The sequence below is a fragment of the Palaemon carinicauda genome, chromosome 31, assembly GCF_036898095.1.
Source record: "Palaemon carinicauda isolate YSFRI2023 chromosome 31, ASM3689809v2, whole genome shotgun sequence".
Lineage (NCBI taxonomy): Eukaryota > Metazoa > Arthropoda > Malacostraca > Decapoda > Palaemonidae > Palaemon > Palaemon carinicauda.
Window position 1 is genome coordinate 49,420,322 of NC_090755.1, and position 13,824 is coordinate 49,434,145.

Consider the following 13,824-nt stretch of genomic DNA (forward strand, 5'->3'; position numbering starts at 1 on the left):
TCTGGAGATCTGTTCATCTCCGTCCAATGCAGACATCTATTTATACGAAAAACGTCTCTCAGCGGAGAGTTGCCAACAACCTCTATTTTAAAACTAGACTAACAAGTTTTTCCTTAAACGTTATTATGTTCAATTTCAATTACAACGGATCATTTTTTATTATAACTATTACTTATAAATCACGTGTTTTGGGTAAATAAAACTGCTGCAATATTGCCGCAAAGTTGAAGAAGAAGTTACGCAATGACGCAACAAAAGGGTAAATCCCGGTGTTGTCATCCTTGTAAGGTTTGGCAAACGTTCAAACGGCTCCCCACGTTCTTCCCCAACATTGTTATACCTATCGAGACAACCCCCGCCACCCTCAATCGCCATATATATATACTGTATATATATATATATATATATATATATATATATATATATATATATATATATATATATATATTTATAAATGTGTGTAAATATATATATATATATATATATATATATATATATATATATATATATATATATATATATATATATATATATATATATATATAAAGACTCATGTGCGTATTTATATATGTATATATATATATATATATATATATATATATATATATATATATATATGTATATATATATATATATATATATATATATATATATATATATATATATATATATATAAAACCCTTAAACAAATTTATTTACTTACACAATTATTTGTGTGTATATAAACACACACACACTCATATATAAGTATAAATATATATATATATATATATATATATATATATATATATATATATATATATATATATATATATATATATATATATATATATATACATATATATATAAATATATATATATATATATATATATATATATATATATATATATATATATATATATATATATTTATATATATATATATATATATATATATATATATATATATATATATATATTTCTTCTGTCTAATAATATTAATTCATTTCATATTTTCCTGAATAATCGCGACAGCGGATTCCAAAAAAAAAAGCGAAGAAAAAAGTAAGTTACTTAATAGAAATTGATGCAATGCATTTGGCATTAGTGACTGAGTTGCCAGAATCGACTATTTTTTCTTTATTTCTTTCTCTTGATTTTCTCTCATTTGGATATCTGTATTATTCTGTCCTTCAGATTTTTTTTTTGCGTGTAAAGGAGAGTTTAAAAAAAAAATGATATATTGAAAATGGAAATGAATAAAAAAAAATTTCAAATATCCCCGAAGAAAAGAAGGACTGTTTGCTCAATTACTTTTCTTTTTAGAGAAAGTGGTATTTCGTTTTCCTAATCTCATATTATTTACCAAAAGCTTTAAATCCCGTGCTTATCCCTCTTTATATTTCTTTTTTTATGTTTATTCTAAGAAAATATTGTAGAATAATCAACAATCTCTAGAGGTTTGTCACTAGCCCTTATTTGTTGTCTTTCTGCATTTTCAATAAACATTTTTCTTTAGTTTCACTCATATTCATTTTCATTCCTGTATTTTTTTCTCTTTTCAAATCTTCATCAACTTTTGCAATTCCTCCTATGACTTACAAATTGGTACTATGTCATCGAGAAATCTTAAATTATTCATGGATATGCCATTTGTGTTGATTTTTACATTTTCTCAGTAAAAATTCTTTAGAAATTCTTCTTGGTCTGCTGTGAACAATTTCAGAGAGATGGAGTCTCCCTATCTAACTCCTTCATCAATCAGAATGTTCTTGCTATCTCTCTGTAGTTTTAGGATTGCCATCGTTCCCTTCTAGATATCTTCAAGTGTTCTAAGATAAGATTCCTCTATTCCTCGTCTTTGAAGAGCTTTCATTACACTGAAGTTTTGACAAAATCAAAAGCTTTCTCATAGTCTTTAGATACCAAGCATAGCGGTTGGTCGTACTCTTTTGATTTTTCCATTCGCTGGATATTTACATTGATATGGTCAGTTATGAAATGCCAAGTCCAAAAGACTGCCTGCTTTCTTGGTTTTATTGAAGTCTAACTGTGTTTTCATTCGGCCTAATATGATCACAGTAAGTATATTATATAGAGCTGAGAATAAGATTACTTAGATATAAATTTGGGAAGAAGAATATGTCTGAAAGGTAAACTTTGAATCATATTGGAGCCAAACACTTCCACAAACTTATTTTCTCGACCAGAGTAGTGGGTAATGATTTTAGTATTTCCTTTTTATACTTAGAAACTTTTGTTAAAAACGGTTACTCCTTATCTTGAGGAACTGCAATAGAAGCACACACGAAAACTTCCTGTACGTTGATTAGCAGTCACTGTTAATATCCAAGCAAAGGCATAAGTGTTGGCCCTAGGAATTTATATATTAATTTTGGAAATAAGAAGAAACAAATTGAATAGAATTGTTAACACACTGATTTTCACAATAATGCAATACTATCAAAGGGATTATTCCCTTATTTATCAAAAAGCTAAATACAAGGACTGGAAACTGATAAAATCTCTAACAATACATTGTCAAAGAATAACTGATGGGTCGATGTTCACTTCTTGCGTAAAATTGCCTCAAAGATTTGACATTCATCACTATTTTAAAAGATATTGGAAGGAAAAACGGGCACATTAAAACTAGTTTGAAAAATATAAAGTTTTATTATGATATGAAAATAATAGACTTTCTATTTACATAAACACAATGATTCCTTGACTGTTTCTGCAAAAGATTTTTCAGAATGATATCTTGAAGGCCATAGCTGATTTGATTTTCAAAATCTTCAGGGAAAAAATCAACCATAAAATCCTCCAAATCCACCATATCCGCCACCAAACCCCCCAAATCCGCCTCCGTATCCGCCATAGCCAAAGCCAAAGCCATGTGGTCTGTAGCCATAGCCGCCGAATCCATAGGGACTACCTCCAAAGAAATGTCGTCTGCTGGGTTCAGGTGCTGGAAGGGCTCCAGTCAGTTCCATGAGGGCAAAAAATGCCACCAACACCAAGAGGGCAACACTGATCTGCAAAGGAGAGTCAAAAGAGAAATCAATTTGATTTTCTTCATGTAGAAACTTATATATATATATATATATATATATATATATATATATATATATATATATATATATATATATATATATATATATATATATATATATATAAGAGAGAGAGAGAGAGAGAGAGAGAGAGAGAGAGAGAGAGAGAGAGAGAGAGAGAGAGAGAGAGAGATTTTATGAAGTTTTAATGCTAGATAATATCTCTTAATAACCTCATAATCTTACCGTTCTCATGGTGAATAAGTTTTCTGTTGCTTCCTTTACTGATTCTGGAAAGCGTTTACTTCTTCTCCTTAACCCGATGTTCTCTATTTATACGAATCTCAATCCAGTGTGCTGAGTTGCCAAGACCTCTATTTTTGCCACTGGATACTATAGGAATTTATGCTTTTAATGGCAAAGAAAACGTTTGATTATTGTTTTGGTTTGTGTTACCAAATGTAATTATTTAAGATATTGATAATTCATCGTAGATTAACTATTAGAAAAAAAAAAAACATATATTAATTTCGTGTTCATAAAGTATTACTGTTTTTATCGTTGAGAAATTCCTTGCGTAAGAAAGGGAATCTCGGGGTAAAACCGGAACTCAACTGTCCTGCAAGATTCTCGCGGCAGTTTTTAACATTCTAGTTTGGCTCACTCCTATTTCTTTCTTTCTCTCTTTTCCCTCTGCGTAGGTGTCTGGTGCGAGCATCAAATGGAGCCTTGCGCAGAACGGGTTCTAGGGTTTTACGGTAATTTAATATTGCGAAAGTACACTTAAAGAAGCTTCTTTCTTGACTGATTTTTATTTATACGGCGAATTAAAAACAAGGAAGGATTATTTATATAAAGATAGTTAAAGTAATTGATTCTATGGAAAAGAATGAAAACTATTACACATTCAGCATAGGGATGAAAAAAGGGAATAAGAAATAAAACTAAGAAGATGAAAGAGAGGAAGTAAAAAGCAAAATTAAATTCAATAGAAAATAGGTTTTACTTTTTTTTTTTATTTTTTTTTTGAAAAAGACTAAAAGGGAAGAGAAAAGTGAAGGAGAAAATATACTGGTAGCGTCTTTGCCTGGTGATTGCGAGACTAGGGTTCGAGTCTCGCTCAAACTCGTAAGCTCCTATGGTCTCTGCAACATCACCATCGTTGTGAACTAAGCGTGGGGATGGGGGAGTGGTTTGGGGGATCCTATAAGTCTGTCTGCTGAGGCATCAGCAGCCATTGCCTGGCCGTCCTTGGTCCAAGCTTGCGTGGAGAGTGACCAGGGCGCTGATCATATGTTATATGGTCAGTGTCTAGGGCATTGTCTTGCTTTACATGGCAATGTCATCGTCCCTTCACTCTGTCATTCATGAGGGGCCTTTAAATCTTTAAAAACCAAGAAGAGATATATGAAGAGAATCCTTAGAAAAAAGCGCAGCATTTTATTTTACATCGACGCTTAAGGAAGAAGACTGAAGAGAAACAGACATAATTGAGGAATGGTGAAGTTAAGGACTTTTTTTTTTTTTTTTTTTTGTGGGTCTTAAAGACCTTTCAAGTGGAAAATTATGATAATTACTCATCCCTTTAACAAGAGTGCCATTAGTTTTCTTAGTACAGCCCAAATTGTAATCCGAATGAAACGGAAAGGTTCCCCATAAATTGATGAGAGGAAAGTTTGGTCTCTTGTCATGAAAAAATGGGAAACAGGATATTGTGACGATATTAAGTACAAAATAAAGTGTCGCTTCCGAGGAAATATTAAGATAAAATATTTGATTAGATATGCGAAATTAAATTCAGAGAGATTATAAATGAGTGATTTACTGTGCTGTAAATGGGATTTTATTCTTTTATGAGGGATAAAGTATAATATGTAAAATTAGAAAACAAAATATCATTTGGAAATTCCATGGATAGCTGACTGGTGTTGAATATATTCTGTATAAGAATGAAGTTGTAAAGGTATGTTTCCTGGAGGGAATAAAGAGAGAAGTGAATCCTGAAATTAGCCGGATCATAAATTTACTTAAAAAAAAGGGTGAGACAATCTTATGCAGAAGTAATATACACATATTTGCAAGGAAGGGTTATTATTGATTCATTAAAAAAAAAAAAAAAAAAATAGTCAACCATTTAGAATTAATGTCAAGACACTATGATTTTAGATTTTGTTGCAGAGATTCCAAAATCCCAAAGTCTAACTTGAATAACCCTCCACCTGTCATACCCAAGCTTCCATATATATCAGAATAAAATGGTTTTATTAGAAATAACATGAATATAATGGAAAAGTTTTGTACCCTTACTGAAATCCAACAAATTTAGAATACTGCAAAACGAGGCGGTTACCAAGTAAGTTTTTTCCTGCCCGTGACAGTAGTAGTTTTGAAATAAATTACTTATTGTCAATGCTCTACTACTCCTAGCTAAGTCAGTTATAAATGGGATGGATCAGTGGTTTGAAAGCAAAAGAAGCTCCTCAACACAGAATTATCGTTTGTCAAGTTTGTAGAAAATGGTCCGTTGTTTCCTGAGAGAAAAAGAAAATAAGATAAGATTACAGAGATATGTTGGATCTGAAGAACAGGATAGAGATGATATTGAAAACAGTTGCACAATATTAGTAGCAATTCAAAAGGAAATATGATCTAAGTGGGAAACCTCAGAGGCATATGTAAGGTCTTTGCATAGAGTAGCCAGAATAATCCGGTTCCTCTCCGGAATTTTGCCTCCTTGACTTTTTATGAGAATCTATAACTAGTTCTTGTGTAAGGGATGATTGCCCTAATAAGAGTTGACGTTTTTTGGAGGGTTTTGTTTCCTGTGATTTCCCCTTTTCGTTAGTCAGGATCATAATATTGATTCAGAGGTTGCAAAATGTTTTCCCCACAAGAAACATCCAGGGTATATATATATATATATATATATATATATATATATATATATATATATATATATATATATATATATATATATATATATATATATATATATATTCTTACAAAGCTGGTGCAGTGTAAAGTAAATATTGCAGTTTATTGATAATTTCATTTATGTCCCATATATCTTTTTCAGTTGTGCATTGAAGAGATGATACCCAGCCCGTAAAATGAGCCCCTCTCATGTAGATATAAGTAATTTATGTAAATTACATAAGACTTTAGTCATGAATTTCATTATATTCTTTATTTAAGTTAAAATATGTAATTTACGTATTTTTTTAAGAATTAACCTTTTTATTTCACATATGTTTGCTAGGAAGTCTTACGTAGTCTATCTGAAAGTTTTGTAGGATTCATGCGAGATTAGAGCAAGGGCTTAGGTAAAGTTCTTTTATATTTTATGATGTATTGCATTATGTTAGAGAGAGAATGTTCAGTGACATGTGCTTTGGAATATTCTTTACCATATGTTTCAAAATTTGAGATGCCTGGTGAGAGGATGTTATCCTTTTTTTATTTCGTGAACAATAGGTGGGCGGATTTAGCTGGGAAGTCGTCTCACGGGTGCGTTGAGGTGTGTCTGAGAGTTGCCTAAAACCCTTGATTTCGCCTCTTGGCATTGTTATCTAGTTGGAAACTTTGACGAAAAGCACAACCCCCATCCTACCAGAACCTAATCCTGGAAGCTTCTGGAATTAGCCAAAATTTAATATATAAGGACCTAAAGTTGGGTCAGAGACAGACAGACATAGAGATCGAATTAAAACTGCAACCAGAAGATATCCTTTTTCCCCTCTCCCTCTCTCATTCACGCCTGTAACCCAGTTTAGTGTCGAAAGTGTTCAGTGCGTTCAAGTGTGTCCTATCCAAGTAACTCTGTGCCCCAAAGCAAATCATGTGTCACGTAAGACAAAATGTGATTATTTAATTCATTGTATTAGGGGTGAGTGTTGGCATTGTATAACTGCCCTGTAGGCAGGATAGGTTTGTAAAGTAATCTGGTTAACTCTTATTCATTTAGAGTCAAACTTAAACATTGTATTTTTGTTTTCAGAATCATTTCAAGCATTTGTATGTTCATTGCATTATTTCTTTTCTGAGGTTTAAAGTTTATTCAGATATAATACTTCAAGTCTAGTTATTAGTGACGTAATTTTAGTGTTGTAATATATATAGAATATATTTATTTTTGTAATGAGTGTATTATTCCAATTATCACTATTTAAGTCTAGGTCCCAATCGATACCTGTTAAGAACTACAGTGAGAGTTAAATAATTGATAATAATACCTATGAATAATTATCCCGTTTGGTTTTTGAGTGTGTTTAAGAGACCTTTAGATATTCAGTGTTTTATATATTGCTGTCTGGGAGTTATTTAATGGTCTCGGAATTCGTGCATTAATGTTTTAAAGTGTAACAATTTTAATGTAAAAGCAAACAATTTAATTAGGAAATTCGAGAAGTTAATTAACTTTCCAGTCGTAGTATATCTATAATACTATAAGTTTTGTTCCCGGTCAAGAGTCATAGTATAATATATTTTGTTAGTGACCAGACCAAAGAGTCATAATCATATAATATATTTTTGGGTAATTAGACTCGGGACCCATACAGTATAATATATATATATATATATATATATATATATATATATATATATATATATATATATATATATATATATATATATATATATATATATATTCATATACACGTCAATATATAAGGTACATCACTACGGACATGAATAACACATTAGAGTTTTCCTTCCTTTGATTATATAAACTGGGTTATTACACTTGTGCAGCAGGGAGACCCTCAGACGGGACTGGCCGTTGAATGAAGCAAGGAAAGCATTCCACTTTTCCTAATGTGCCGAGGTGACTGAATTAGGGAAATCTCTTCCATTGGAAGATTCACATTTTCTTTCACATTAGTCTCTCACTCCTGTCTCATTCCCGAAATTCATGGTACCTTTTGAGAGGTTAATGTTCTCCATGTACCATAAATAAGAGAAGTTCACATGGTAGATGGTTGTCTCAAAGAGCATAAGACACTACTTCACACAACTAGCTCCTCCCTCCTGATGATATGTGCACTTGCCGCCTCTAGTCTATGATATATAAAGGCACTCTCATCCAGATCAGGTCATGAAATACAGTAAAAAGATACGCAGCTGAAAAATAATACACAAAAGTAAAATAAGAATATGTCCCAATTCACATAAGCATCAACAAAAAAATGATTATATATATATATATATATATATATATATATATATATATATATATATATATATATATATATATATATATATATATATATATATATATATATATATATATATATGTATATATATATATATATATATATATATATATATATATATATATATATATATATATATATATATATATATGTATATATATATATGCACATGCATAACCCTTATGCGTACTTAAGGAAAACCTTGTACATCTGTTGGTACTCCTATGCAAAAGTAAATATTTCCAATAACATTGACAAGCAGAATTTTTTCCCCTCTTTTTGTCGTGGGGGTTAAGGAAGGAAATAGAGGTTGAATAGGGAAGAAGGTGTAAAGGAAAGATCTCCTCTAGAGTCACTGTGATGAGAAGGACAAAACTTATATAAAAGCAAACGTTGTAAAACATGAATTTATGTGACCACAATATGGATAAAAACCTTTTGATAAATCTATCGTCGAGTAAAAGAAGACCAGAACATTTCTATTTCAAATAGAGACAACCTTATTAGATTTGATTAAGATACAAGTTTGTATATTGTCAGGGTCTAAAGTTGTGTGTCTGAGTTAAAGCTTGGGGATGTAAGCGAGCCTGGTGGTATATGACACTTTCTTTAACTTAGCAGCATTTTGTTTCAGTGTTCAACCTACAAATTTGACTTTTATCGTTTTACTGAATTATTAATAAAACTTAATTGAAAGCAAAAATTTAATGTGTATTTGGACATTTTCCTCCTTTGTCTCCTTATATGAGTTATTCACGACTAATGTAGCATAATTCTTTTCCTCACTTTGTCTCCACCTTAGAACATACCCTTTCAAATTCCTCCTCTTACAAATACTCTCAAAGGTTTCCATCGGAGATCACAAAATAATTGCTAACCCAGTCAGCCATCATGAGAATTTCCATAGGAATTCTCCATATATTCCATCCCTCCAGTAAATAGTATAAGTCCTATTTACATACCACTGCAACCTGCAGTGACCATCCATTTACAATCTTTCAAATATCTAATAAAATATTTTATTTTCATCTTACCTCGTAAACTTGGCTTTCTCTTCATGATTAAAATACTGTTTCCCATTTTTCATGACAAGAGACCAGACTTTCCTCTCATCTATTTATGGGAAACCTTTCCGTGTCATTCGGTTCATAATTTACGATAAACTTAGAAACCCAATGGCACTCCTGTTAAATTGATGCAATAATTAACCCAAAGTTACATTTGAAAATGACTTTAAGATTCACAAAAAAAGTCTTAAACTTCATCATTGCTCAATCAAGTCTGTTTATCTTCAGTCTTCTTCCGATGTAGAATAGTGAGTTGCTGCAATTTCCTCTGATTCTTTATGTCTCTTCTTTGCATTTGCTTTCGAGATACATTTTCTTCTCGTCTTTTTTCTCTCCATTTTATATTCAACAAAAAAAAAAAATCTTTCAATCCCTTAGAGACTTTTGATATCTTTCCATACATCTAATTCTGCTTCGTATCTCCTCTGTTTCATATTTTACTTAGTTTTGTTTTATTCCCGGCCTCTTTCATGAAAATTTCTTTTTTTACACTTCATCTGAATGTCTAATAATTTTCATTCTTTTTCATAGGACTAAAGCCTCTATTTGTGTTTATGTAAACATTTCTACCTTATGCTTAATTCACACCCAAAGACAAAACATAAAATAAATACATTAAAAATTAGTCAAGAAAGACGCTTCTTTAAGTGTGGTTCTCCAATGTTAAAATGCCGTTAAACTCTGGAACATCCCCAAGGAGACCGGATGATTCACGCACCAGACAGGTACGCTGCGTAGAAAAAAAGAAAAGAAAATAGGAGCAAGGCAAAGTCTGGAATGCCAAAAGCGACAGCAAGAATCTTGCAGGACAGGCAGGGCCCGGTATTACCCTGTGATTCCCATTCTTACGCAAGGAATCTTGCTGCAAATATAGAGGTTTTGGTAACTCTACGGATTGGATCGTGCTTTGTATAAATAGAGAATGTCGGGTGAAGCAGAAGTAAACCTTTTCCAGAATCAGTAAAGGAAACAACGGAAATCCTATTCATCATGAGAACGGTAAGATTATCAGAAGATGTTATCTCACCTTGAAACTTTTAAAGGTTAATCTAACGTCGATGATATTCGAATATTAATTTTCCGGTTTTTCAAAGAGGAATACAAATACAAATTATACAGAATCAATTATATCCTGGATCATTATTTTCAAATACTATTGTCATTGAATGTGTTAAGAACCAAAGGTATATTCACTGCAGGATATATCCTTTTCATGACAATGAGTTATTTATATCCTCGGAAACATTCATGCATACACATTTATATATATATATATATATATATATATATATATATATATATATATATATATATATATATATATATATATGTGTGTGTGTGTGTGTGTGTGTGTGTGTGTATTTATATATCTATGCATATATATTCATGTATCTATACATATTTGCATGTGTGTGCGTGTGTTAAATATTTACTTATCAACATATAACGCATATAATTTTTAACATAAATTCTTACAAAATGATAATGAAATTGATTTCCTTTTCTGTATTCCTATGCAGATCAGTGTTGCCCTCTTGGTGTTGGTGGCATTTTTTGCCCTCATGGAAGTGACTGGAGCCCTTCCAGCACCTGCACCCAGCAGACGGTTCTTCTTTGGAGGTAGTCCTTATGGATTCGGCGGCTATGGCTACAGACCACATGGCTTTGGGTTTGGCTACGGCGGATACGGAGGAGGATTCGGAGGCTTTGGTGGCAGCTACGGCGGATTTGGATTTTACGGCTGATATTTTTCCCTGAAGATACTGAAATTCATTCCTTCATGAAAAACTTTCTTTTACAACATTCGCTGAAACGGCCTCCCATTAAAAAAAAAAAAAAAAAAAAAAAAATATATGTTAATAAAACTTAATTCGTATTAAATAACTTTTAATGCATCATTCTTTTCCGATAATCTCCTTCAAAATACTGAATGATTTCAAATTACTTAAGTATTGAGTCCAAGAAGTGAACATCTACCGATCATTTCTTCAATGATAATGAATCATCATAGTTTTCAGTCATTGTATTTAGCTTAATGAATAATCAAGGAGTTACCCTTATTATTTTCTCCCTTCTGGCAGCAATTTACAATTAATGTACTTTAATTCATTTAGTATTTTATCTCCTAAAGTAACATAATAATTGCTAGGTCTGCCAATAGTATTCTTTGCTTTGATATTAACAGTGACTCTCCAGAAAGACGTCAAGATTCAAGTTAAAGGGACATCGGTTATTGATACACGACTAAACTAATTTTGGCTGATCCTTCCTAAAGAAACTGAGTCTGTTACAGAAGCTTCTGATTTTCTATGGATGATTGCATTAAGAAATCTATCAATGTAAATGAAAAGGTCAGGACCTTAGTTTTGAGTGATTGTACTAGAATTGACATACATGGGAAATAGGGATCCTTGTTCTAGAGAAGCGTACTATAAGTGGGTCATCTAGCAAGAGATATGCAGTTTTTAGGCTATCAATGAACTCCAAGTCTTCTTTGCCACGAATGTTCATTAGGTAAGCCTTTGTGGTACGCCAGATCCCTAGGAAAGGGCCCGTGTAAAGGGGGCGTTAGTTGTGGCTTGCTAGTATCGTTACACCAGGAAAACGAGCCTTCCTGAGTGAGGATCTCTCGGTATGTGTTGCTTCGCTTAGGGGCTTGTAACTCTGGCGGCAAGGAATACATTTTCTTACAACGTGATGTTGGCACTGGAGATTATCGGAGGAGGTTGTAGACAGAAAAAAATTCGGCAGGGATGACCAACGGGTTGCCATACACAATTTTAGCTGCTGAGACCTCCAGGGCATCTTTAGGAGTGGTCTTTAGTCCCAGGAGCAGCCAGGGAAGCTGAGTAAACAAGTTGGAGTCAAAGCTGACTTAAGGATGTGCTGAAAACGTCCAACCATTCCGTTGGCATCACAGTTGTAGGCGGTTGTCTGATGTAGGGTGACGCCCTGGAGATTTGCTAATGATGTTCTTAATTGAAAGGTGAAAGTGGTAATCCTGACAGAAGTAATATGCTCAGGAATACCGAATCTTGCTATCCACCCTGAGAGTAAGGCCGATTTATATGAAGCTGATGTTACAATTTCCAATGGAATGGCCTCAGGCCAACTAGTGGAATGGTCAATGACGGTAAACAGGTAACAGTGTCCTTGTGATGTGGGTAGGGGACCTACTATGTGAACGTGAATCTGGGCATAAAAAAAAACACTGACGTTGAGGAAAGTACAGGGGCAGACCCAATCCTTGGTATCCTTAGTAATGCCGTGCTAAATGAACATCACCATCAGTAGCTGTGCAGTAGTATGGTGAAAGGGATTTGAAAGGCTATGAATGAAATTAAACACTTGTCAGCACATGGGTGGTCTACCAGTTTTGACGTCACAGAAGAGAGTGACATTCAAGACGTTGAGGCTGCTGTCTTCCCAATAGAATAGAGGGATACGCAGGATATCCTACATGCTTGGTACTCTAGATCTTTTCATTGGGCTTCTTCCAAGGCATTGTAATACACGAAGTATATTATGAAATGTGAAGAGAGGAGACACAGAGCGTCATCCGTTCACGCAAGAGTTGGATAACTCTTTATGTGGAGCAAACATTAGAATCATCTATTCTTTTCCTTAAAGGGATTTCATTACTGCCGAAGATTTGACAGAATCAAAAGGTTTCTCGTAGTCTTCAAATGCCATACATAGCGGCTGGTCATAATCTTTTGAGTTTTCCATTCGATAGTAATTACATGGATATGGTCAGTTGTAGAATTCCCGGTACTAAAGCCTCCATGCTCTCTTGTTTTATTAAAATCTATCTGTGTTTTCATTCGGCCTAATGTGATCATTGTAAATATATTCTATTTTGCTGAGTGATAAATCCTTTAGATATGAACTTGGGAAGAAGCATATGGCTGAAATGTATATTCCGAATTATATTGGACCTAAACAGTTGCATAAACTTATCTTCTAGACAAGAGGATTTTGCTAAACAGCGGGTAATGATTTCATGATTTCATTTTTATATTAAGTTACTTAAGGTAAAAATGGTTCCTCCTCATCTTGAGTAACTGCAATAGAAGTACACAGAATAGAAGTACCATGGTCTTCCACTGTCTTGGGTTAGAGTTTTCTTGTTTGAGGAAATTCTTATTTCTCTTCCTTTTGTTTTGTTAAAGTTTTTATAGTTTATATAGGAAATGTTTATTCAATATTGTTACTGTTCTAAAAATATTTTATTTATCCTTCTTTGCTTTCCTCACTGAGCTATTTTCCCTGTTGGAGCCCCTGGGCTTAAAGCATTCTGCTTTTCCAACTAGGGTTGTCACTTAGCAATTGATAATAATAATAATAATAATAATAATAATAATATTAATAATAATAAAAATAATAATAACAAAAATAATAATAATAATAATAACAATAATAATAATAATAATAATAATAATAATAATAATAATAGCAGTCACTGTTATTTAAGGAGAGGGAACAACTGTTGGCCATAGCAATTTTTTTTTT

General features: G+C 32.6%; 2 protein-coding genes across 2 annotated transcripts in view; one reads left to right on the forward strand and one right to left on the reverse strand.

Moving 5' to 3' along the window:
* Nucleotides 1-2,656: 2,656 nt before the first annotated feature.
* Nucleotides 2,657-13,824, reverse strand: part of LOC137624942 (keratin-associated protein 19-8-like) — a 67,204-nt gene continuing 56,036 nt past the window's right edge. The window contains exon 2 of the mRNA XM_068355873.1: nt 2,657-3,017. Within this exon, the coding sequence (XP_068211974.1) occupies nt 2,790-3,017 (228 nt within the window). The 3' untranslated portion in view covers nt 2,657-2,789. The remainder of the gene's footprint in view (nt 3,018-13,824) is intronic.
* LOC137624937 (keratin-associated protein 19-8-like) lies at nt 10,211-11,126 on the forward strand. Its single transcript, XM_068355868.1, has 2 exons — nt 10,211-10,311; nt 10,833-11,126. Exons 1-2 carry the CDS (start codon nt 10,303-10,305, stop codon nt 11,055-11,057), a joined length of 234 nt encoding a protein of 77 aa, XP_068211969.1. The 5' UTR covers nt 10,211-10,302; the 3' UTR covers nt 11,058-11,126.